Source organism: Perca fluviatilis, chromosome 20, assembly GCF_010015445.1.
Source record: "Perca fluviatilis chromosome 20, GENO_Pfluv_1.0, whole genome shotgun sequence".
Taxonomy (NCBI): Eukaryota; Metazoa; Chordata; class Actinopteri; order Perciformes; family Percidae; genus Perca; species Perca fluviatilis.
Genome location: NC_053131.1, coordinates 20,231,443 through 20,258,266, shown reverse-complemented (window position 1 = coordinate 20,258,266; position 26,824 = coordinate 20,231,443). Strand labels below are relative to the sequence as shown.

The following is a 26,824-nucleotide window of genomic DNA, read 5'->3' as shown; positions in this document are numbered from 1 at the left end:
TCCCTCAGCTAACAAACTATTTATGGGTATTTGCAAGTTGAATTAGTATGTCAGCTGTAGTATGTTGTGTAGCACACACACACACACACACACATATGCATGTACACACACATATATATTTGTTGTCGTTCGACTGGTCATGACTGTTATCCAAGATGGCGGCCGCATGTAAACATTAACTCTACTGTCTATATAGTCTATCTTTGTAATAAACTATCTGTACACTTACAAAGTTCTCAATGCTTCGGTTTGCATGTAGGGACCCTCATTATGCTACTGTTTAAGTGTGGTGCTATTTTGAGCCTTGTTAGTGATATAGAAATAGTGATTTACCCTGTGCCCCTAAAGCTAGCGTTAGCAGCTAAACAACGTTTTGCGGTAGCTAGTTTCAGGCTACAGACACATTCGATTAGCATGAAAACAGATCCCAGAGAACGTTCGACTTGGCACACATATGTTATTAACCCCTAGGTTCATTTTGCGCCGGAATTGTCCTTTAACATATCTGGAACAACAGGTCGACAATGACATTATGTGTCGACAAATCTTTATAATCGACATTGTCGGTTATGTCAACGAATCATTGCAGCCTTAGAAAAAAAGTGAACTGAATGTTTTTGACTGTCTTTGTATCTGTCTTATCTTACTAAGCACTCTATCTGGCACTGACAAAGTTAATGCTGGCGTCTTGTCTAAGATAAATGTTTAGCTTTGTATGTTTAACTTCACCTCATAGTTTATCTTCAGGGCAGGGTGCACGCTCCTGTGTAAAGCAGCACTAGATCACTACTCATGTGTGGTCATGCTTCTTACTAGACTCCCTGGGTCAGTGTGTGTCTGCACTGTCCAAACACTTCGCTGCTGCAGAGTCCATCAGAGACACCGTCAACTGTATTCCTCATTCCCACCGGGAGAAACACTCAGAGGTCCGCCACAGAAAGGACACCCACCACCAACAGGAGGACGCACCGAAACCTATGGTAGTGTTCACAACACCAGTAGACATCTTCACCAGTGTTTGTTTGCAAAAGATCTTTTCCTTTCAGCTGTTTGTTGCCTGTCTTTGAAATTCATCAGGAGCTTGTTAAGAGTGTACTCATCCTGAGCTGTATCTGATACAGGTGACCAATGGCAAAGTCCCCACCTCAATTCTAAAGAGGCCAAGTCCCAACTACGGGTCGGACACAGAACCCAACCACAGACGGAAAAGCGAAAGGAGGGTTCGATTCAGAGAGCCAGAGACCACAGTACATGGTGAGAGAACAGAAAAGTAGAGGTGTGACGAGAGCTCATCCCACGGGGTAAAAAGTGTCTCGCAAGATCACTAGCTTGTAAGTGCAGAGCAGCAGCCAGCATGACGGATGAGTCTGAATTTAACCTCGAAATTAACATAGAAGATCCCTCGGCCCGTTCTCCAAAGTTGACTTTGAGTTAGCTTTTGCAGAGCAATAGCAGAAGAAAAAAGATGCCTGTAAAACCCAGCGTTAGAACGTTAGAGAGTACCGCAGCTCTCCCTCTCTCTCTCTCAGCCGAGACACACAGACTCTCTGTCCTTTTTAAAATTAGTCGGGAGGCGGACAGCAAAACCTAACTTCACTTTTAATGATATTAAACAAAGAAAACTGCTCTCCCTTCTTCCTATAGGCTAGTGGTCATAAATTGATTCTAGAGTAGCCTACTTCCTATGCTGCAATGAATAAAATGCAGAGGAGGCGAAAAGAGCATCTGTCTTCACAAAAATCATCTGATGAGTGTTTGATGGTAATTTGTTTGTGCTTTAGAACGTAATCACCGTGAAATAATAAAATAAGCGTTATTTCTCTCTGTCTACTAAATGACAAATTCAAGTACAAAAAAATTGGTCTCAACTAGCCTACTGCCAGAAAACGCTTGGTTATGTAACCTTGGTTCTTTAAAGGAACACGCCGACTTATTGGGAATTTAGCTTATTCACCGTAACCCCCAGAGTAAGACAAGTCGATACATACCCTTCTCATCTCAGCGTGTGCTGTAACGCTGTTTGACGGCTCCAGCATTAGCTTAGCCCAGCACAGATCCTGCAGGTAACTGGTTCCAACTAGCCTACTGCTCGAATTGGACAAAGTGACAAATATCCGGCGCAACATGTTCCTATTTACATGTTGTGATTTGTAGATTACGGGCGTGTACAAAACAACGAAGACATTAACACAGCCATCTTCTAACCATAAACAAACCGAGAACTATATTCTCAGACAGGCTTGCTGCGAGCATATCACTCCGCCCAAGTACTATATTCTTCCGCCTGTTCCCGGTTTGTTTATGGTTAGAAGACGGCTGTGTCTCATGTTACATTGTTTTTTGTACACGCTGTGACTCTACAAGTCACAACATGTAAATAAGAACATGTTGGCGTTATTTTGTCACTTATTCGGAGCAGTAGGATTACTGGAACCATTCACATGCCTGTTCTGTTATGGGCTGATGCCGCTGGAGCCGTCAGACAGCGTTACAGCACGCACGGAGATGAGAAGGGTATGTATGGACTTGTCTAACTCTGGGGGTTACGTGAATAAGCTAAATTCCCAATAAGTCGGCGTGTTCCTTTAAGTGAAGAGACTATCTCACCACCGTACGGAGCCAGTTATTTGAGTTTGTGGCAAAACCTTTAAGTGCTTGTTTTTCATTTTGTAACTTGATGGAATAAAGGACTATTTTACCAGTTTTATTTCTTCATTTGTTTTTGTTTTTAAATGGTGTTAAAATCTCGTCTCATCTCGATCTCGTGAACCCAATCTCGTGTCTTCTCTTGTGAGCTGGGTGTCTCGTCACACCCCTACAGAAAAGTAAACAGTATGTAATGGATATGAATAATTTTGTGTGTGTGTGTTTGTGCAACTAGAGAGAACATGCTGCCCTCTGGTGCTCTTACACCTCGACCAAACTAGTCCAGTGGCTTCATATCACCAATATTTTGTGCAGCCTGTCTATGTCAGCTCTATACTTGCAGAAGCGTGAATAAGGGAATGTATTCATACATTAACAATATGAGCATAATATTTGATTGTTTATTTTTTTTTAAATCTGTGTATGCTCTGCACTTAGCAGTAAAGAGGAAAGACAAAATGCAATACAACATCCTAACATCGTACACTATTGTGCTTTGGGGAATATGTACTATTTAAAAATAATAAAATGCTGTGAGACTCCCAAACATGAGCAAGTGATTTACACTTCGTAATTAATTATGCATGCAAATTAGGCACCATGGAGTCTGCTCCATAGAGATAGTGGAGTTTATGAGGGCACAGCAGCTGGTTGGTAGCTGCTGTACATCACAGAGGTTGTTGATTGACTGGCCTCTTTTCTGTCGGCTTCACAGACATTCCTTACTGTGACTGTTTAGGTGGTAAGTCTGTTGAAAAGTGTTCAGATTCACTATGTTAATGTGCATGAGAAACACTACACTTTTTTTCTAGTCTGGTGGATGTAAATAGGTGTGGGGAATGCATTAGGAAAAAGGTTTTAGGGTTAGTTGTAAGGTAAAAAGTGTAAATTAAATCAAATCACTTTTTTATTAACTTTGTTGCCTGCCATGCAAAATGGAGTTGAGCCTTTCACTGTCACTCCCTTTTTGGAACACAGAGCACCAGATTGTGTGACAAGGCCTCCACTACACTGTATGTAGTCACATTAAATCCTCCATCAAAAACTTCTCCTCCTCTTGAGGTCTTGACTTTGTTAGGTCAACAGGAAAGCGAGAGATCTGTGCATGTGACAATTCAAATGCTCATTTACAAATCAAAATTGTGAAAAACTGGTATTGTTTTTTCTTTGTAGCCTATGAGACGACACCATCCCGCCCCCACCTCGCACTGTTCACTTGCCTCTTCCTCCTGATGTCATTCCTGGGCGTGGCCATGTACTGCACAGACCGGCGGCGCCCACAGCGAGTGTGCGAAGAGCTGGAAGCCGCTCTGGCCATCTACCTGCTGCATATGAAACAGCTTCTGTGGGGCTGCTGGATATGGCTGACCATGCAGTGACTGACGCCGACCAGAGGCGGAGACATAGAGCCTCCTTTAATTTTTTCAGATCCCTCTTTTTTTCTCTCTGAAGCGGAGCCTAGGCCAACAAACACCTCAGCCTTTTGCCAAGGCTCTGTGAACTGTCTGTGGTGTAGAACCACTCTCGCAGTGACCAAGGGAAAAATGTGTAATCCCAGAAATATGTAGCTTCCATGTCTGTACTGTATGTACATATGTGCTAAGGTGGTGGGCACGCCACTCCTTAAGTTATGATTTTGCACATCTGCAATGTTGATGGTCACATATAACAATCACCTAATCACCACAACCATTGGATACATGTCACAGTCTATTGTATGTGAGTAAATGTTTCCATGGAATGCTAATATTTATTTTGTTATGATACATGATTTGTGTATTTCAAATATTACACAGAACTGAATGTGTATGTATATGGTTCAATATACTAAGGACTATCACAATATTCAGCCTTGTAATTTTGCACATAAATGAATGTAGAGAATGTTTGGAAACAGCTTTGATTAGCACGCCGCACATTCGAGAGGAGGGCGAACGGATGGAAGCACAAATGTGTGAACTGTTGGAGTTTGACCCATGAGGAAGAAAACACAGGGCTGCATCACTTCACAGTACCAGGTTAAATGACTAACAGATGAAAAACACCTCTTTATTTACAGACTCTCTGGTCTTTTTACGACTGACTGTCTTCAGCAGACTCCTAGCTACACTGAGGAGAATATCTGCAGCACAATGTTATGAATTCTCTCTCCTTATCTATTGTCCGAAAGAATATACTCAAACTGAATGAATGCTAATGCTTTTGACAGTGTTTCTCCTTATAACCGCTTGAATCCCACAAAATATCCTTTATCTTAAATGGTATTTATTCTTCTATACTGTATATCTGCATCTTCGCAAATATCCAACTTTCAATTATTTTAGATTTTTTTAACTTTTTGTTACAGGTAACATTTCTATTTAAAAACAATAATATTCAGGTTTAAATTGTGATGTCAAATGCTTGTCAAGCTTTGGACAAATGTATGGATGGACAAATATTTGCAATACATATAAAAACACGTTTAATTTTATTAAGTTCATTACTACTAATATGAGGCCAAACACAGAAAAATAACAATCACATTCTGTATGTTATTGTATGAGTCCCTTTATGAAATGAAGCAAATAAAAGTCAGACCACGCAAATGGATTATAGGAATTAAAGGACACAGTGATGCACATCCCACAGACCTCATTATGAGCAATAAGACACATCACATAGTTTCCAGTAAAACATTTCTCTTTATATAACAGATTTCAGGGAACTCAAAAGGAAATAGGTTTCGCATTTGAATGTCAAAGCAATATAAGGCTAATAACGCCCGTATAGAAGAAAGAAACACTTGACTCTGTACTGTCAAACTAAATTGTCAGTGGCAATAAACAATACCCAGTGAACTCATGCCCTGCATATGCACATTTAGCTTAGAAGCTGCATTTCATGGCTGTCCAGACGTTTATGGTCACTTTGAAAGAAGTGCCTTTATGGAGGGTTTTCTTAGTTCCTACCGTTTTATGATTTCAATTGTTTTGAATAAAACTTTCATTGCCTATCAAAGTCAAGAAGGTGATTTGCTTTCTTCCTGTAATATCTGAAAATGAGTGTGTGATGTGTTTGTAACCGGGAGAGAAAGCATGCGGGTACATTTGTGCGTCTACTCACAGTAATACAGTATATTGGTTTTGTAGCCTATAAAGTGTGAAGGAGAAGCCTAGGTTACTCTATGGCACAAAGAGGATTTGTTTTGTTTTTCTCTCACACAGATTGCTAAAAGCATTTTTGGACTGGCTGCCCCATACATGAATGTGTGAAACTACAATTTTAAAACACCTTTGCAGCTGCTGATGAAATAGTGAATGCACTGCAACAGCACACAAACATCCTTTCTTAGGAACACATTTATTGGTGTATAAAACAAAATAACCTTTCTTTACATCTAAAAACCACCACCCTATTCATTTGTCATGCATTAGGTCCATGCAGAGGTTTCACAAAGACAACATGATCGATTGGCCAATCTGTCCGAGCCATTAAAACTGTGTTGCTAGCTAGAAATTCATGAGTTGAAAAACTTAGTGTGAGTTTCCATTTACTGGTTTAATACTGTCGGAGCTGAATTACGGTTGTGTGTGTTGAAGAGGAATGCACACAGTGAATAAGCTCAATAAAGCAGGATTCCTCAAGGATTAACTACCATTGGGAAATTTTTTTGAGGGAAAATCTATTATCTTTGGAGAACAAAGCTAAAACCTTGCATTTGATTCAATCCATGATTAATGAGAGCAAATATAAATTTGAATGTCTACAGAGGCAAACATTGGTGTTTCTCATGGCAGGCAAGAGTACTGTATGATTGAGTGGGAGTGTTTGTGCGTGCTCTGGTTTCTAGATCAGGCCGGTCTTGAGGTCGGATTTGCGACGCGAGGAGTGGCCGAGCAGCAGTTCCTTCTCATGGATCAGACTGTCCAGCAGGTCCTCTTGTCTGTAGTTGTAGTAGACCTTCAGGAAGGCCATCACTGCGATCCCAAGCCAAGTGAGCCATGCAGCCCACAAGCCAAACTGATGGACGGAAGGAAATTATTGTAAATATAAAGACTGAGATTCTGGATTTTGTTGAACTATGAACAATATTAACTAAAAAAAAAGAAAAGAAAATATTTGTAAATGCTGAAAAGCTAAATTGCTAAAACTAAACAGGATTGCTGGCATAATTGCGTAAGAAAGAGGTGACGTACTGAGAATAGTTGGAAATGTGGGAATGGTTTTAATTAGTATAAATTTCATTGAAATGTTGAATAATACCAGAAATGTGGAATATTTTAAGTAAAAAAAAAGTCAAAGTATTGCATGTTGAAACATCATAGTATAGGTTTGGCAAAAAAAGTGATATAAAGTCATATTATAGAATAGAATGTCCAAAAAAGTCACAGTATGGTATGTTGAAAAAAGTAATCGAAAAGTATGTCCAAAAAAGTCATAAAAAGTCATAGTATAGTAAATCAAAAAAATCATCGTATATCATGTAAAAAAAGTGATAAATAAGTCATAGTATATCACGTAGAAAAAAGTGATAAAAAGTCATAGTATAGTATGTCGAAAAAAAACAAAAAGTCATAGTATAATATGTTGAAAAAAAATGATAAAAAAGTCCAAGTATAGTATGTAAAAAAAAGTGATTAAAAAGTTATAGTATGTTGAAAAAAGTCATAGTATGTTGAAAAAAGTGATAAGAAAGTGATAGTATAGTATGTAGTAAAAAGTGATAAAAAGTCATAGTATATTATGTCAAAAATAGTCATAGTATAGCATGTCGAAAAAAGTGATACAAAAGGCATTGTATAGTATTTCGAAATATGTGATAAAAAGTCATAGTATAGCATGTTGAAAGAAGTCATAAATAAGTCATAGTATAGTATTTCGAAAAAAGTGATAAAAACGTCATAGTATAGTATGTCGAAAAAAGTGATGAAATAATCGAGTACACAGGTCGTAAAAAGTAAGTGGTAAAATAAGGCATAGTATAATGTCAAAAATGTAAAAGTATAAAAAGTTAAGTATTATGTCGAAAAAGTAATAAAAATATAGTAAGTATTGTAAAAAAGTGATAAAAAAGTGATAGCATAGTATGTTGAAAAAAGTGATAAAAAGAATTATAGTATAGCATGTCGTAAAAAGTCAGAGTATAGTATGTCAAAAAAGTAATAAAAAGTCATAGTATAGTATTTCGAAAAATGTGATAAGAACATGATAGTATAGTATGTCAAAAAAGTGATAAAAAGTAATTGTCTAGCATGTTATAAAAACTGATTAAAAGTAAAAATATATAGTATGTCGAAAAATGTGACAAAAAGACATAGTATAGCGTGCTTTAAAAAGTCTAGTATATGTCGAAAAAAGGGATATAAAAGTCAAAGTATAGAATGTGAAAAAAGTACTTAAAATCATAGTATAGCAAGTCGAAAACAGTGATAAAAAATGATAGTATAGTATGTAGAAAAAAGTGACAAAAAAGTCATAGTATAGTATGTCAAAAATAGTCATAGTATAGCATATTGAAAAAAGTGATGAAAAAATTATAGTATAGCGTGTCGGAAAGAGTGATAGTGTACTATGTCGAAAAAGTCATAGTATAGTATGTCAAAAAAGTGATCAAAAAGTGATAGTATAGTATGTCGAAAAAAGTGATAAACAAATTATAGTAGGTATAGCATGTCGGAAAAAGTGATAAAAAGTCAGAGTATAGTATGTTGAAAAAAGTGATAAAAAAGTCATAGTATAGTATTTCGAAAAAAGTGATAAAAAGTGATAGTGTAGTATGTCAAAATAGTCATAGTATAGTATGATGAAAAAAGTGATTAAAAAAGTCATAGTATAGTATGTTGAATAAAGTAATAAAAAATGTCATAGTATAGCATGTCGAAAATAGCATGTTGAAAAAAGTCATAAAAAGTGATAGTATAGTATGATGAAAAAAGTGATAAAAAAAGTCACAGTATAGCATGTAAAAAAAAGCTAATTGCAGGATTACCCTAACCCATTTGAACACTCAACCTTCTTTCTTCCACTCATTCTCTTATAAGCCTAAGCTATCTGACCTGCAACACCCATACAGGTTTTTGTCATTTACCTCTTTCACTTAGTATATTGAAGCTTTAAACTTAAAGACTTTAAACGTGAGATTCAAACACTCAACCTTCTGTCTTCCAAAGATTGCATTATACCTCTAAGCTATCCAACCTGTATGTTTTTGGCTGATTTGTCTCTTTCAGTTAATATATCAGACCTCAAACCTTTAGGATTTTAAACCTCAAGCTTCTGTCTTCCGATCATTCTCTTATCACTCTAAGCTATCTGACATGACAGAAGCATGCATGATTTTTGCATATTTGTCTCTTTCACTTAGTATATTGGATCTCAAAACTTCCTCAAACATGAGATTTGAACACTCAACCGTTTGGCTTTTAATCATTCTCTTATCACTCTAAGCTATCTGACCTGACAGTATGTTGGATATAGTATAGTATCCAAAAGAAAATTATAAAAAAAAGTCATGGTATAGTATATCTAAAAAAGTCATGGTATAGTATGTCAAAAAAATGACAAAAAAGTCCCAGTATAGTATGTCAAAAAGAGTGATAAAAAAAAGTCTTAGTATAGCATGTCGAAAAAAGTGATAAATGAGTCATAGTATAGTATGTCGAAAAAGTCATAGTAAAAGTATATCAAAAAATGGTTAACAAGTGGCTGATGAGCTCAGTTGGTAGAGTAGGTGCACATACACGCAGGTTTATTCCTCGATGCAGAAGGTTCAGGGTTTTAATCCAACCTGTGATGGTTTTGCTGCATGTCTTGCCCCCTCTCTCTCCCCTTTCATATCACAGTTGTCCTAGCCAATAAAGGCAGAAATGCCAAATATATATAAAAAAAAGTGGTAAAAAGTCATAGTATACCATGTCGAAGAAAGCCATTAAAAAGTCAAAGTGTAGTATGTCGGAAAAAAAGTCATAGTATTGTATGTCGAAAAAAAAAAACATCATGAAAAGGGATAGCCGGACTGGAATGGTACTCAAATAAATATTTTTTGTTGTAAGAAAAATTGTGGGTTTGTGGTGGGGGGAAAAAAAAAAAAAAACCCCCCAAATTTTTTTTTTAAAAACAAGGGGGGATTTTTTTTAAAAAAAACCCTAAAAATCATAGAATGGTATGTCGAAAAAAAGTCCAAGTATAGTATGTCGAAAAAGTCATAGTATAGAATGTTAAAAAAAATCATAATATAGTATATCAAAACAAGTCATAGTATAGTATGTCGAAAGAAGTCATAGTATAGAATATTTAAAAAAATCATAATATAGTATATTGAAAACAATCATAGTATAGTATGTCAAAAAAAGGCATAGTATAGTATGTTGAGAAAAGCCTTAGTATTGTATGTCAAAAAAAGTGATAAAGTCATAGTAAAGTATGTCGAAAAAGTAATAGTAAGAATGTTTAAAGGGGTGATAGAATGATTATATAGGGTATTTCACACTGTTCCTTAAGGTCTCCTAATAGGGTAAGTAACATTGGTTGGGCAGAAAATTGCCCGAATGCTATTTTATGGGCCCTTAACTAACCTGTGAATATGGATCTATTTGGAACAAGAGCTTTTTTGTTTGTCGGGCTATTTTGTTATTAAATTCACACAACTATATAAAGCTCAAATATAGGCCGTTTTACGAAAAGTGATGGCTAATTGCAAATTTGGTAAGACGTGTGGGACTTTAGCTATGAGCTCCACACAGTCTGACAAGAAAGCGGCAACCTCCATACCCAGTGAAAGTCACCGTTTCCTCGGTTACTGGACTACCGGGGCTCGGGGCTCCACGGAGCGCCGGCATAACTAGAGTAGCTGTATTTACAGTTTGAATTTCGTCACGCCAGTTATATAACATCTACCCCAAAGTCTTATAAAGCTAACAATGGTGTCCGATTTCAATTTAATGCATTTTTGTGAACATTAGGGGTTTCGTTAGCTGCTACTGTCCCTTCAATTCTATGTTTACAGATCGCGGCTAGTTAGCTTCACTTTCGGCATAATTAGAGTATATTTACAGTTTGAATTTCGTCACGCCAGTTATATAACATTTACCCCAAGGTCTTATAAAGCTAACAATGGTGTCCGATTTCAACTTAATGCATTTTTGTGAACATTAGGGGTTTCGTTAGCTGCTTCTGTCCCTTCAATCCTATGTGTACAGATTGCAGCTAGTTAGCTTCACTTTCAGCATAATTCGAGTATATTTACAGTTTGAATTTCGTCACGCCACTTATATAACATCTACCCCAAGGTCTTATAAAGCTAACAATGGTGTCCAATTTCAATTTAATCAATTTTTGTGAATTCCAGAGGAATTCCAAGAGGAGGCTAGCTAGCTCTCATTGATAAAGCTCCATCCAGCCGCAGGCTCTATCAATGAGACTCACGGACAAGAGGTGTTTATTTCCCCGATCGTTTGTTTAAATAACTCAACACACATATCCATTATAAGATTAACTGGAAACTGTGGTAAGAGATTGCAGGCGTAAAAAGCTTGCTGACCCCGCTCTCACTCACACAGGAAGAGGAAGAGGGGAGGGAGAGCAGCGAGCTGCAGGCCCTGGAGCGCTGTCAGGGCAGCAGCGTTTGGTAGTCCATTAACCCCAAAAACTGTGACTTTGCCCAGGTATGGAGTGCCGTGGGCTGCCAGCCGTGACGGAGCTCCATCTAGCTCACAGCAGGCCGGGGTCTGTGAAGGAGGGCAGGCCAGGCGGCGAGGCAGCAACACAGGCAGCACCGGCCGCTGAACTCCGACACACAGTCGGATAAAATTTGCAATTAGACAAACATTTTCGTAAAACGGGACATATTTGACCTCTACATAGTTGATTTCTCACATAACAAAAGTTTCAGAAGTGAATTTAGTGGTAAAATAGCAGATGAAAAATGTATACAATTTCTGAGATCTGCACGACCTATTCAGAAGACTACCTGATCTCTGATCAGTGATGTAGCCTATGTTAATGTTTGGGCGTGACAAAGAGAGAGACTAGAGCCAAAAAAGGAGGAGCCACCGAGTTGACGTCAACTCGGTGGTTAGTTGAGATTCGGCCGTTTTCAAAGGCAGTTTCAAATTGTGAGATTTGCAGAGGAAAGAGGTGTCAATGGGATTTTGAGGTTCTATGTATGTCCTATTTACCCACTAAACTGTCGTTATTCAACTATGACAAGGTAAAATCGGTTTTGCATTCTATCACCCCTTTAAAAAAATCATAGTATAGTATATCGAAAAAAGTCATACTATAATATATTGAAAAAAGTCACAGTATAATGTCGAAAAAAATTATAGTATGGTATGTAGAAAAAAGTGATAAAAAAGTCATGGTATTGTATGTTGAAAAAAGTCATAGTATAGCATGTCGAAAAAAGGGATAAAAATGTAATAGTATGTATGTCGAAAAAAGTCATAGTATAATATGACTTTTTTTCAACATACATACTACTACGTTTTTATGTCGAAAAAAGTAATAATATATTATCGAAAAAAGTCACAGAATAGTATGTGAAAAAAAGTAAAAAAATGTCAAAGTATGTTTATTGAATAAAGTCATGGTATAGTATGTCGAAAAAAGGGATAAAAAGTCATAATAAATATGCTGAAAAAGTCATAGCATTACCGTATGTCAAAAAAGCATAGCATTACCGTATGTCCCAAAAAAATTATCACAAATGAATAGTATAATATGTCGACAAAAGCCATTAAAAAGTCATAATATAGTATGTTGAAAAAGTCATAGTATAAAGTGACGAAAAAAGTCAATGTATGTTATGTTGGAAAAAGTGATAACAAAGTAATATGTTGAAAAAAGTGATAAAATCGTCATGGTATAGTATGTCGAAAAAAGTCATAAAAAAGTATAGTATATCAAAAAAAGTCATCATATAGTATGTCGAAAAAAGTCATAAACTCATAGTATAGTATATAAAAAAGGCATTGTATAGCATGTCAAAAAATTTATAAACTCATAGTATATTATGTTGAAAAAAGCCGTTAAAAAGTCATAGAATGGTATGTCGAAAAAAGTCCAAGTATAGTATGTCGAAAAAGTCATAGTATAGAATGTTAAAAAAAATCATAATATAGTATATCAAAACAAGTCATAGTATAGTATGTCGAAAGAAGTCATAGTATAGAATATTTAAAAAAATCATAATATAGTATATTGAAAACAATCATAGTATAGTATGTCAAAAAAAGGCATAGTATAGTATGTTGAGAAAAGCCTTAGTATTGTATGTCAAAAAAAGTGATAAAGTCATAGTAAAGTATGTCGAAAAAGTAATAGTAAGAATGTTTAAAGGGGTGATAGAATGATTATATAGGGTATTTCACACTGTTCCTTAAGGTCTCCTAATAGGGTAAGTAACATTGGTTGGGCAGAAAATTGCCCGAATGCTATTTTATGGGCCCTTAACTAACCTGTGAATATGGATCTATTTGGAACAAGAGCTTTTTTGTTTGTCGGGCTATTTTGTTATTAAATTCACACAACTATATAAAGCTCAAATATAGGCCGTTTCTACGTAAAGGATGGTATATTGGTTAAAAATTTTGGTAGGTATACGGTGGGACTTTAGCTATGAGCTCCACACAGTCTGACAAGAAAGCGGCAACCTCCATACCCAGTGAAAGTCACCGTTTCCTCGGTTACTGGACTACCGGGGCTCGGGGCTCCACGGAGCGCCGGCATAACTAGAGTAGCTGTATTTACAGTTTGAATTTCGTTTGAAAAAAGTCATAGTATGGAACTTTTCTGCACATGGTCTGGGAGTGTGAACAGGTGCATGAGTTCTGGAATCAACAATATCTGATGTGATAGGATGTCGAATTCCTACTGACCCGATTGTTTTGTTACTTAATGACAACTCTAAATTACACCTGCTTGGGAGACAGAGGAAAATTTGGCTAGCCGGCTCAACTGCAACTAAGAAAATGATAGCTCAGCGCTGGCTCCCCGCCCACTCGCTTTGTATAAAACAGTGGTTGGCATACTTTCTGGACATAGTTATGCTCGAGCTCTCTACAGCAAGGATTAACAAAGCTAAACCATCAACTATCAGCTTGTTCTTGTTCAGTTTGTATTTCGCTGTTTCTGTTCTGTATGTTGGCATAAAAATATGTAATGTAAAAAAATCATAGCATAGTATATCTCGAAAAAAGTCATATTATAAGTATGTCGAAAAAAGTCAATGTATAGTACGTCGAAAAAAGTGATAAAGTTATAGTATAGAATGTTTTTTAAAAAGTCATAGTAATGTATGTAAAAAAAAAAAAAAAAAAACTTGAAAAATGAAAAGGGCCAGGCTGGAATGAGTATCAAACATGGGTCTGAGTCCACAGTGACTACTTGCTGGTTGCCTTTTGGCAGCAGTGCTAACCACTCAGCCAGTGTGCCACTAAAGAATTTATGTCGAAAACAGTGTTAGCATAGTATGTCGAAAAAGCCATTAAAAAGTTACAGTATAGTATGTCGAAAAAAGTGATAAAAAAGTGATAGCATAGTATGTCAAAAAAGTGATAAAATAGTCATAGTATAGTATGTCGTAAGTGATAATAAAGTCATGGTATGTATGTCGAAAAAGTGATAAAAAAAAGTGATGGTGTAGCATCTGAGATTAACTGAAAGCACCCTGGTAATCGTCCCATTGAAGAAGCCTGAAAACAGCCTAAAGAATACCTGGTATCAATATAATGACCTCACCGTGAGCACCAGAAAGCATTTGCGAAAATATTGATATATAATTTGCGTGGATAAAGTGAAAAGTAATGTGGTTATATCAGCAATTTGAAAAACTGGTACTCTGTGCTTATGTCCAGAAATGTTGAGTTTGTAAAAGGAGGGCTGTCAATGAAGGAATGTTTGTGGCTCTTGTCATTCGGAGGCTCACTGAGCCAAATGTACAAGTCCTTTTGCTTAAATGAGCACAATGGCTGAAAGTAGACAAGTATATCTACGTTTTGACGTATAAGTGGTGTATGAGAAGAAGGAATTGTGGCCGTGAGAGCAAGTTAAAGAGAAAGTTCAATGTTCTCTCTCCTCTGCACTGTAGCTGTGACATCACCCACACTGAGCAGTCCTTAAAAATGCAGAAAAAGCCTGAAGAAGCACCAAATTTAAAAAGTGATAACACAAAACTTGTAAAAGATATCAAAGAGCTAATTCTAATAGCTGAAGGTTTTATGAATAGTTTAAAGTTTGAATGACGTTTGTAGGTGAAGGTATGTGGGAGCAGTAGCATTTAGAAGTGGAAGAAGCCTGGAGAGGATTTAAAGATTGCTCCATTGACTTTCAATGTAAAAAGAAAAAAGCTCAATATTGTAAAAGCTATAAATGGCGGAAAAAGTTGAATACAAGCACAAATATCCTTAAAGAGTCGAACATTTTAATATTTGAATGTTTTTTGTAGCTGAAATCATGCAGAAGTAGTAAGCGACCAAAAATTGTACGGAAGAATCAGTTAACAATACTGTGAATGCTGCTGAATCAGAATTCACGCAATAATAGTCTTACCTGAGCTATAGCAAACTGGTCGTAGAAAGCAGAATTGTCCAGGCCGAGTTCTAGATCAGTGTCCTGCAGGTCCTCACAACTATAATATGACACACATTAGCTGGTGTTTAGGAGGACCTCTGCACTGTATAATGAGATTGTCTGAAAAGTTGAGTTTGTGGGCTGCTCTCTCACCTGCTGGGCATGGTCCCACCCTCGGTGATGGAGTCGCACCACATGTTGAAACCCACACTGACAATGGTGCTGGACAGGAAGACTGTGAACACCGCCAGGGAGCTGATCAGCAGGTTGAGAAAGGCGTTGAATATGGAGCTGCGGGCAGTTAGAACAGAAATTGATAAAACTGAAACACAGTTGGGCCTACATCACCCAGCATGATTTAGTTTTCTGTGATTAATAGTGTCTTCCAGTCAAACATGAAATTATATATAGAGACACATGTTGGAAATACTGTATGTGAGATTTTTGTTCAAAGGCAACACTAAGTAGCCTATATTACCTCCATCTATAATGGAGGATTGGAGGAATGGACGATTCTATGGCATTTATCATCATACCTATAGGCCGATTACATGCAGTCTATGATTCTGCCAGAATAGCGTGCACATACAGCAGGGGCGTGGGAGATGATGATGAGACAGAAAAAAACACATTTACAATAAGCTGTTATCATGTCCTACTGAACTTATGTTATGGTGCTCGTATTGAATTGCGTAGAACGAGCACTGTAAGTGAACGGTCACTCACTCATCGTGTCCTTTGCACAGAAAGAACAGCAGCCTCCATGCCTGCACTGCGGACAGGATGAGTGACGTTATCCCGACAAAAGTGATGAAGCTGCAGGAGGACTCGGGTCCCCACTCCTCCACGATGAAGCGCTGCTTCGACACCGTGATGTTCTCGTTTTGCCACATACCCCGCGTGAAGAGCAGGCATTTCCCTCCGAAATCCTCCGTGTTTTCAGACAGAGGCACCACGGCGATGAAACCGAATACGAAGGATAAAAAATAAAGGATGCATTGGGCAAAAATTAAATTATCGAGGGCCATTTTTCTGTCTGCCTCTTCTGCTCTCTGTGTCCTGGAGAAACTGCGGCTGCGCAGTGGAGGCATCGGTGAGCGGAGGCGCAGCATCAAATCAGCAAATGAATGAGCAGGCTGAGGCCTATGGCTCTCCATCTTATCTGCATCCAGGCGGTGTAGATCTTCTCTGGTGTTCCCATTTGCAACACAAGTATTTAAGTTAATTATGACATTTAACCCCTTAACGTACCGTTTACCCCATAAGGACAATTCATCTGATAGGCCTACCCTACTGGCTGACAGCATCGCATTGGCTATGGTGTTTCAGCATAGTAAATATCATAGACAGTATATGGTAAATACCCCCAATATTCACAAAGTAGCCTACAACATGATGACGCTGGGGTGAGCGGGATCTACACTGTACTTGTAAACAGCTAACGCAAGTTTCCAGCTGTCTCTCAAACTCGCCATCCGGTTTAACCAGACATAGAAGCCTGTCACAAAAAATGTCATAAAAAGTCATAATATAGTATGTCATAAAAAACTCATAGTAAAGTATGTCATAAACAGTCATACAAAGGAAATTGTATAGTATGTCATGTCATTGTACAGTCATTGTACAGTCTGTCATAAAAAAGTCATAAAAGTATTTAAAAAGTCATAGTATAATATATCATAAATAGTTCTAGTATAGTTTGTCATAAAAAAGTCTTAAAAAAGGCATAGTATAGTATTACATTTAAATGTCATAGTGTAGTATCTCATAAAAAGTAATAAAAAAGTAATAATATATTATGTCATAAAGAATTCATAAAAAGTCCTTCTGTTGTATGTTGTAAATCAACATAATAGTATAGTAGGTCCTATGTCATAAAAATGTCATAATAAAGTAATATTAAAGTATGTGATAAAAGATCATAACAAAGTCATAGTTTAGTATTCTTATGGTAGACTCGTTACTGAAGATGCAACTATTCTGATATGTTCATTCAGTGGCTTTAATGCAATCATGCCCTTGTTTACTCAAACATACACACACACACACACACACACACACACACACACACACACACATACACAAATGAGAGTTATGGTTTGTTTATACATGGTGACAGACCTTAAGGAAGGGCAGGTAGCTGTCACAGCCATCTGACACGCTTCACTGAGCCCATCTGGTGAGATAGCCAAGGTGTCTTTCAACCTTTCTTGGCCACCCAAGAAAGGTTGTATGAAAAGCCTGCTGCTCACATGCAAGTCACCTGCATATTCAGACAATAATTGCCTTGATGTAAAGTCTACAGATGCTGCAAAATGTTGGGATGAAAAGACCTTTTGTCTTTAGAGGCTGGCACTGAGTTATTTTGCGTCCGAAAATATTAATCTTACAGCAGTTTCCTGGGAAATATCCCATGCAACATAAAGACAAGGATTTATACGAGAGCTTTCCAGATATCAGACGGCTATTTGTATCCATCATACAAACTGCAGCATTTTGCATCCTCTCCCTTGCACATGATTTATGTGTCATTTTGCTGTACCAAAGCACTCTGATTTCCATGATGTTATCAGCTCTCAGATTAGCTTGAGTCATGGTGTGTGTGTGTGTGTGTGTGTGTGTGTGTGTGTGTGTGTGTGTGTGTGTGTGTGTGTGTGTGTGTGTGTGTGTGTGTGTGTGTGTGTGTGTGTGTGTGGTCGTAGTTTGCTTTTTACCATCACCATTGCTCTGGCAGATCTTTATTCTTGGGTGTATGATAAATTGTCCAGATTAGTGATTTTCTGTAATAAATTACTTTTCAGTTCAGACCTTTCTGTTGATACATTATCACTGGAGTATTGTACTGCTTGTGAAACAGCAATTTCTCCTTTTTCTAATAGGAATATTCAATTTCAGAACAGCAAAAAGTTATTTTTAAAAATGTGGAGGGAACCATAACTATGCTGCCATGCTTATGTAGTCTCCCGTTAGAATTCATCTGGTATCAGGTGCTGCCACACCTGCAAGGTCACAGGTAAAGGCCTGACAACTCCATAAGACATTCCTCCTTACACAAACAGGAGATTACATGCACAGCCACACAGACAGAACTCCAAACCCACACTTTTAAATAATACAGCATGTGTGGGCTCGTGAACTGGGAACCCAGGGGAGACCCAGAGCAGAAGTGTGTCAAGCTGAAATATGTGTTAAGTTATTCACCCCCACAACAAGCCACCAAGGGAGGGTGGGAGGGAGAGTGGAGGATGCTAACCCAAATGCAGTCCCTTGGCTCTGTGCAAATATGGGGAGCGATGGGCAGCAGAAAGCATTGGGAGGTCATCCATTTTTCATGAGTTACAATGGCAGCAAAGCAAACATCCTTTGAGTGAAGAATCTAAAGTGCAGAATAATTTTCAAGGACAACATCACTGCATTTCAAATGTAGTGCATTTATGTTTCAAATGGATCAACATGCATCCTTGTGACCAGATAATAAAAATACAAAACATAAGCCAAAAAATATCTATTTTTACTAGAGTTTTAATTAGCAAATATTTAATAATGTATGTGTATCAATAATTCCTGAGTAACTCATTATTATTGAGTGTTTCTGACACGTGGTATTACAGTGGAAGAAAAAGGGTTTGGCAGGTCGGACATCTTGACTAGATGATTGATGAGGAAGAAGACGTCAAGGTGAAAAGTCTATGTAATGATCATCAAGCCTTTCGCATGATCAGTAAGTTCATTTTGGTGTATGTTAATCCTTACAGTATTGCTTTAGGTTTCTGAATCAAAGGAAAGATGCATAATTCTAAAAGACTTAGAGAATATATTTCATTCAGTTCAGTTCTCGTGCGCTGTCCTGTGTCATAGATGTGCTAAATCTTCATGCTCTCTTCACTCATTTTCCTTTCCTTAATAGTGTTCTCACACTTCTTATGGCACCTTGTGAATCCTTACCCAAACTACTCCAACCTGCGAGCTCCTCTTTGTCTCCCTGTAACACAAAACAACAGCAAAAACAGACCCAATTACAGCCTCATATCCTGGGCAGTGATGTGGAAGGCCTGGTGAAATATCCTGTACCCATTAATCTTTCCCCAGGGGGGCGCAGGAGACTGGGAGCACTGATTAAATGCTCCTAATAGAGGCCATTCGTCTCCCCTCGTTTCAAAATGCAACATCACCCAACACTACTACTCCCCGCCTCTCTCTGTGCAAATATTGGTATTTTCATAAAGACAGCAAAGTCGATAATATTTCATTTTGTGATATCTTTTTAAGCGGGCAGGATCTCTTTTTGAGCTTCTACGATTTGATCGATGACTTTGTTTTCACCATGGTGAATATCTCATTTTCAACTGTGCCACAATAATCGTCATAAACAGTCATGCATGAGGTCATATGGGACAAGATCAAAATGTATAGTTTACACTAATAACTATGTTTAATATCCAGATTTTAGCCACCCTGGCATTAAACAGATGATAGTTTGATCAGCAAGGGTTTGTCTTAAACTAATTTTCACACATTAGTCATCAAATATCTCTCTGTCTGCCAATTAAGCAAATCCTACACAGCATCATTTCTGGACTGGTTGAACGATTAAATAACATTTCTTTCAAAACAACCCCCTGGAAACACTCTCACACTGAGACTTCAAGTTAATTGATGTAATGCATTCATTACAAACATGCACCATGCAACCAAAATAGATTGCCTGGGATAGGCACGCACTGTTTGTACAGTATAGGCTATTTAGGCCCAAGGTATAATCATCATAACTTAACATAGCCCAATTACGTTTCACCTGCCAAGCTCCATATGGTCCCCAATTCTGAACAAAATAATTAGGTGACTGCAACCCAATCAAACAATTATCCAATGATCAAACCGCAGTAAAGCAATTACCTGGTCATATCCCTGCAATAATATTACAGCGCTTAGCAGTGTAATGGTCAGGTCAACGCACAACAGTAAAATTATGTAATATAAATAGATAAGTAGTACATCAGCGACAGATATTGTATTTTTGACAAATAAATAATAGCTTCATTCTGTGGTATTTCATGCACATTTGACTCTGTACTTCAATATACTATACAATTAATTCATATCCCCTGAAATACTGCCTTCATATTTAGAAAATGACATCATTGTAGGCGGAGATCTTAAAAGCAATGGTGTTTATGCTGGAGGACAGGAGAAAGAGGGATGAAGGGTAGTAAAGAGGGCACCTGCTGGGCTGTGATGAAGCAACATCTCCAGGGACCAGAAATGAGATCATCCAAATCAGAGGTGCTGTCAAGCTTTCTTAACTGGAACAATAGTGACCCCTACTGGCCAGACTGGCTTTTATCTCCTTATAATGAACACCCACAGCTTCAATAGAAGCCATCTCTGCTATCCCCTTTTTGCTTTTCAGTGAAGTTCATAAAGTCGTAGGAATATGGTTGGCCTAGTGCAAGAGAAGGCCTCTTATTATCTGTGAATAAACAGAAACACAACCGTAAATAACATAACACAATAACCGTAATTACATTGTCTAAGTTGTAATAATCAATTGCTGGAAACACATCACACACAATAGATGTCTGGTAAACTGCCGATCTGACACTATTCTTTTAATCCTTCTTATGTCTTTAACCCTTATCCCAGTGACAAGGTTGGGGCATCAGTGTGGGGCAATAGGCCGTAGAGGCCCAGTGGTGATCAGCACAACCCAGCAGATGGAGGGAGGTCTGCTTGCAGTGGTAGACAGTACACCCCCCATAGAAAGCATGAAGGAGGGAGTGAGGAAGAAGGGGTTGTTTTATGGATGAATGACTGCTGCAGCAAGGTTAAGGGAACCAATCTCTGACACTTCACTTCCTCGCCAGTCTCCCTCTCCTAGCAGCCAAGACCCCCTGCCTTTGGTACATGTACCTGTGTCCTGCACCCTGCAGTGAACATCAGCCCCTCTGACATATAATTATGTCTGGCCAGAACACAAACACAAATTATGCATCCAACATGCAATGACATGAATGGGGTTTTTAATTAGCATATTGCTAATGACCATTTGCAATGTTTTGGTAGCTCTAAATGTCAATAAGGCAACTGGTAGCACATATTTCATTATCTCTACAGACCAGTTAACAACATGTGGTTGCATATGTTTGTATGTGGTTTTATATGTATTGTATATAGTATTGTTTATTTGAAATATAAAAATCATCCAAAATTCTTCACCTGATGGGATAGCTGCTCCTGGCTCTGTAGCAGATAGAAGGCCAGTGGAAGCTCTACAGCAGGCCACGGGCACCAGGTAGCCCCCAAGGACCACATGAGTAGCCCTCAGGCCTGTTCTAAAAATGAAAAATGAAAAATGAAAATTGAATATTGATATTATCTGTTTCCAACCTTGTTAAGTCATTGTTGATAATTATTGTGAGAAATCATTAACATGATCAGTGTCTTCACATAGATGAGTGTCATTAATCATTAATAATCATATACAACTAATGGCAAACACAAGCACATTTGTTATTTCAGAAGAGTGTATCAAACTGGTAACCCTTCGTATGACTCAATACCCATGAAGTAGCTCTCAGTTTCAAAAAGGTTGGTGACCCCTGCTCTACAGTTTTCCAGGTCCTGTTTCCACCAGCTGCCCATTTTGCAACGATCGAGCCAGGCTGAGGTGCTCTGGACACAGGGTTCATCTGTTTTTAATTGGGCTTTGGGGGAGTTCTCGTTGGTGATGTCAGAAGGAGCAGAGGTGGTTGTGATGTTGCAGGTTAGGCTGGGGGTCTGAGGGATACCAGAGATCTGAAGCTGTGTGGGGAAAATAGAGCACATGGGGGTGAGAAGGGCAATGTCCTGCTGAGCAGTCCCTGCTGAGACCCCTGGGCCACTGGCTACATGATCCTCTGGCAGAAGGCTCTGAGGAAGGTCAGTCAGCATGTCCTGAGTGGTTTCAGGCACAGGAAAGGTCTTGATTGAAGCATCCCACTGCTTCCTCTTGCTGGTGATGCTCATATGTTTTCTGGGCACATAGGGTGTAAAGCATTACACATGAAGAGACCCATTTATATGGGTGTATATATATATATGTGTGTACTGTTAAAGACAGATATTGCCTACCTGGTGACATTCTTCCAGGAAACAGCCTGTTTCACTAAAACTGAAAATCTGTGAAGGGATGCAATACGATTGTTCTTCTTGGCTGAGTGGCAATGCAGCGCTCCACAAATCTGTGACATCTGGGGGACCATGAAGGATTTCTTCTCCTTTACAGCAAGATATTTTCTCTGCTGATAAAAGTCGATGCAGTGATGTTAACATTAAGTAAACCACAGTTTAGTGTGATATATTTTTGTCCCTTCAGTTGGATGCACCTACACAGCGTAGTCAGGTGAGAGGAAGCTGTGACTCTCCACCTGGGGCTCACATAGGGAGGGCACTGATTGGCTGACCTCATTACTGTAGAACTGAGGGGGAAGAAATAACATGCAACTGGACCATAGGAAAACAATATATAATGTAGTTTTAATTTACTCACCAATGTTAGGTGCACCATAGGTACAGCGTGTGATAAGATGACCTCTGACCTGTTGTTGTGTACAGGAAGGGTTTCATCCATGGAAATTCCTGAAACTGCATCACTGAAAAGATCCTCGCCTGAGAAAATATCTGTCTGAACATCCTCTTCTCCCTCTAGGAAAGAGTTCAAGTTTCTCTTTATCTTATGACTGCCTCTTAATGTGAATGGTGTGAAAATAAAATTCAACACAAAGCTTACCCTCTGCAGAAAACACCAGCTCTATCAAAACGTCTTTGTTCAAGTTGCCCAGAAAAAAGGGGTCTGTGGCGCCATCTAGTGTCATTGTCAGCTCAAGGCAATCTGGGAAGGCGTCACCATCAACTGATGAAGGGGTTCCACTCTTTTCTTCTTCTTCCTCTTCCCTGCTTTAGTTCTCTCCATCATTGAGGAAAGAGGAGATCCTCTGCAGAGTCAAGGTAGAGAAGGTAGAGAAATGATCTGCTGAATTCTCTGGGGTACTGAACATATTTTCAACCTCTGCTGTCCACATGCCATCTACAACTACAGTACCTTATCTTGGGATGTGGCTTCCATCACAGCCTTTCTGAGTAGTTGGACCAGTTCCTCTGGGGACACTGTGTTGACTCTCTGGGCCTGATACAGTTTGGCAGACAGCGGGCAGGGTGGCCTTCCTGCAAATAATTATGGTTACATTTAATGTAGTTTATTCTATTCGGATACCATTTAAAATTCATTTAATCTGCCTTACCTTTGTTCATCAGTGGCAGCTGTGACCCTGTAGTCCCATTTACAGTGCCTCTGGCACCCTGTTAAAAGAATTTGGGAAAAAAAGCATATGTTTCGCTGTATTACAAGACATTCACCTACATTGCATTTTGCAGGGATGCACGTTAAAGTATCTGCACATAGACCAAGTCTATTACAAGCCTGGAGGAGGTACATGACCACATTGTCACATTCTGTGTGGCCTCTCTTCAGCAGAGCCCAGGCTTCAGAGACACAACTGGAGACCAAAGACATTGTCAACGACACACAGTAAGACAATAAGATTCAACATATGACTGGCTAGCCATTAATGTACCAGAATGTACCTGTTTAGAAGTAACACATCTGCACAGAGCTTAGCATCCTCAGCGCTCTGGTCCAGTGGAGGTACCTTAATGCCAACTGAGGCTGCTTGCCACTTAATATGTCAGTTATACCTCCCCTACTTGTTGTGACCAAGAAATAAACTGGCACATTTCTTATCATCCATGAAAGAATATTCTCTTTCAAAAGAGAGGTATACTGTAGTTTCATCCCTATTAAGTGGCACAGTGGAGCATTATTACATTAATCATAAGCACTACTCAAGTGGCCCATTAGTGTCACCTGCAGTCCATTATGGCTGCTGAAACAGACGCTAATGTAATCAACAGGATGGTTAAGTGGCCCCTGAATTGCACTCACATCACAGTCAGCATGCACATGCTCATTTTAATGACTTAAATAGAATCAGCCACTCCCCTAATGTAAAAATCTATTTTGCTTCTTGGTTATGTACCTTGATGTGTCCATGATCAAACATCCAGAAAGCCCTGATATGTTGGGAAAAGCTGGAAGGAATAGTACAAGCGTGGCAGAAAGATTTAAAGAGGTCGTCCTTGCACTGCAGGAAGTTCGCCAAATCCAGAACAAAGTACATTAACTGTGATGCATAAACGTTAAGAACTAATAACCGGAATCAAATACACAGTATTTATTAATAAAGCAGAACAGAGCACGATAGAAGAAAAAAGGACAAAGAATTTGTTGATGCTGTATTTGGATGGATACGAGTGCTTGGATTGACATGTTGTCGATATGAGGCACCAGCACAAGCTTTAGCAGGGCCTGCAGATTAGGAGGAGGATAGCAATGGTCTGTGCAGTCTTCAGAAGTCCAAATGCACCCATTTTGTCTGTCCAGCTGAGTCACGATACCCTGTATCAAAGACCTAAATCTTTCCATTTCTCCTATCTGATCAAACATAATAAAATAGAAAAGCAGAGAGAAAATAAAGAGAGAAATCTATAAGCCAAATCATCTGAGTTCTAAATTCTAGTTTTATGGCAGTCAAATCCTTATATACCTTTAGCTGTAAGCTTCCGCAGCCAGCAGATAATGGCTCTCATGTTGTTGTCGGCTAATGCCTCGGACCACTGGCCCTGTGTATCCAGCATGATGTCCTCAGACCCACAACGAGAAAAGGGAGTTACAGTTTTTTTCGATTGCTAAACGACAGTGGGCACAACTGGAGTCACATGTGCAAAACTCAAACTACAGTCTGCACTACCTACAGTCACCTGAGCTAAACAAAAAGCCCCCCCCCCCCAAAAACATTCAAAAAAAAAAAACTTTAAAAACACGTTTCAAACAGTATTCACCCCAAAAACCTCCCCCTCTCTCAAACAATCAGGCCTCACTGAGATAACACACACTGTCACTCAGAACACACTGAGGGTAAAACACTAGCATCAAACACCAATACAGAAATTACAAACTTTCTCATCTTTACAGTTTGAACAATTTGAGTGACTTGACACTACTCAACAGTTTATTTAAGGAAAAAATATAGATTGTATAGCATACCAATTTTTACATAAGGTAAACAAGAAGGAATGAAAATCAGCAGTTTTCTTCAATAAAGTATTTTGTCTCTAGTAATTTATGGAATTACTGGGGAAAAAAAACTAAAGGTACATAACAGTAACAAAGAATAGTGTGACTAATCCTGCCTCTCTCCAGCATCATGTGGCAAGTTTTCTTCATCACATTGGATGTCTGCATCATCTCTAAATACAAATGAATGTGGTGTTTCTTTCACCTCCATTACTTTCTGAAAAACAGTAAGAACACAGTTTGACTATTGTAAAGATTTAGTGTTTTTCACTTTTTTTTATAGCTGCGTACATAACCTCAGACATCTTACCTGGAAATATTGGTATCTTTGTTCTTTTACCTGTTTCTCTCAAACAGTACAGTGTAGAATTGTTTCATTCTTATTTGGTGTTTGTATACAAAAAAAGACTTTCTGAGCTTTCTCTGTATAAATACCATATATGTTCACTAACTAGTCTAAAATAAGACACTTGCTTAGGCTTTCAGCTAAAATTGCAATCAGCAGTGTTTGATAGGCACCAGACTGAAATCTATTCTGTTTTGAATGTGTGGTTAACAGTTTTGACAGCAGTGTGTTAGCATTTGAACAAAGTGCTGTAAATCTACAGTGTTGTGCATGTTGTGGTTAAAGTCATGGGATAAGTGTGTAGAGTTTTGAAAACTGTGTTCAAGCAATGAAAAATGAACTAGAGTTTGGTCCACATGAACTGCTGCTGTGCAGACTGTAGTTAGAGTTTTGCACATGTGACTCCAGTTGTGCCCACTGTCGTTTAGCAATCGAAAAAAACTGTAACATGGTGGGATCAAGGGAGCATTACTGGGGAAAAGAAATGATAGTTCATTACAGCAAAAAAAACAAATAGTTATTTATGAAAATATCTTATGTACTGTATACTAAAGTGTTTTAACCATAATGTAATGTACTTAGGGTATCTCAATGAACAACTTACACTTAAGCCTGGAAAACTTCTCTCTTAGACATGTTTCCATTATTAGATCAATGGATTGTGCAAGAACAGATTAAAGCGTGAACGTGGTAGTAATTATTTTGAGGAGCCTCCATACAATACATTGTAAATATTTGTTGGATTCTCAATACTTACTTGGAGACGTGGTTTAGTTTTCCAGTAGCTTCGTCATGCTTCTCTCTTGGTCTGCACAGAGGTGAGTGCTGTGTGTGTTCTGTCTGCCTTGTAGATTAGCTGACTGGCCCTGTGGCTACGATACTGTTCTCTTCTTACACAAGCTACTTTGGTACATGTTAATCCACTAATCTCACTCTCAGTTAATGTTTCATTGGCTGATTTGCAGTCTGGCTGTGTGTGTGTGTGTGTGTGTGTGTGTGTGTGTGTGTGTGTGTGTGTGTGTGTGTGTGTGTGTGTGTGTGTGTGTGTGTGTGTGTGTGTGTGTGTGTGTGTGTATGTGTGTGTGTGTTGAAATTAAAGTTGCAAACAG

At 38.4% G+C, this 26,824-nt stretch overlaps 2 protein-coding genes across 18 annotated transcripts in view; one reads left to right on the top strand and one right to left on the bottom strand.

Moving 5' to 3' along the window:
• c20h14orf180 (chromosome 20 C14orf180 homolog) overlaps positions 1-5,646 on the top strand; it is a 17,362-nt gene extending 11,716 nt beyond the window's left edge. The window contains exons 7-10 of one of the 2 annotated variants that reach the window (XM_039785648.1): positions 817-980; positions 1,122-1,254; positions 3,362-3,388; positions 3,820-5,646. In XM_039785648.1, the coding sequence (XP_039641582.1) occupies positions 817-980; positions 1,122-1,254; positions 3,362-3,388; positions 3,820-4,025 (530 nt within the window). In that variant the 3' untranslated portion in view covers positions 4,026-5,646. The remainder of the gene's footprint in view (positions 1-816; positions 981-1,121; positions 1,255-3,361; positions 3,389-3,819) is intronic. The other variant, XM_039785649.1, reaches the window with a different exon arrangement.
• Positions 5,311-26,626, bottom strand: LOC120549053 (transmembrane protein 179). Of its 16 annotated transcripts, XR_005637316.1 has the most exons (12): positions 24,840-25,034; positions 23,478-24,727; positions 23,279-23,400; positions 22,967-23,171; positions 22,776-22,881; positions 22,567-22,655; positions 22,309-22,478; positions 21,759-22,210; positions 21,415-21,530; positions 20,421-20,668; positions 19,144-19,180; positions 15,381-15,489 (listed from the first exon to the last, which is right to left on the bottom strand). XR_005637316.1 is itself a non-coding variant. In XM_039785650.1 (4 exons), the coding sequence occupies exons 1-4, from the start codon at positions 16,503-16,505 to the stop codon at positions 6,475-6,477; spliced, it is 972 nt and encodes a 323-aa protein (XP_039641584.1). In that variant the 5' UTR covers positions 16,506-16,842; the 3' UTR covers positions 5,311-6,474. The 16 variants fall into 16 exon arrangements, 1 of the variants encoding a protein (XP_039641584.1); XR_005637314.1 differs by lacking the exon at positions 20,421-20,668; XR_005637309.1 differs by lacking the exon at positions 15,381-15,489 and adding an exon at positions 26,473-26,626 and having other exon boundaries at positions 18,610-20,668; positions 24,840-24,936.
• Between the last annotated feature and the right edge of the window lie 198 nt (positions 26,627-26,824).

What these genes read in the sequence shown, in the direction of transcription:
- LOC120549053 (XM_039785650.1), bottom strand. Translation starts at nt 16,505, where the DNA reads ATGCTGTCAGCCAGTAGGGTAGGCCTATCAGATGAATTGTCCTTATGG. An exon ending in CTGTGCAAAGGACACGATGA is followed by an intron (nt 15,490 to 15,924) that starts GTGAGTGACCGT and finishes AACTGCCCGCAG; the next exon opens with CTCCATATTCAACGCCTTTC. An exon ending in GGTGGGACCATGCCCAGCAG is followed by an intron (nt 15,257 to 15,351) that starts GTGAGAGAGCAG and finishes GTCATATTATAG; the next exon opens with TTGTGAGGACCTGCAGGACA.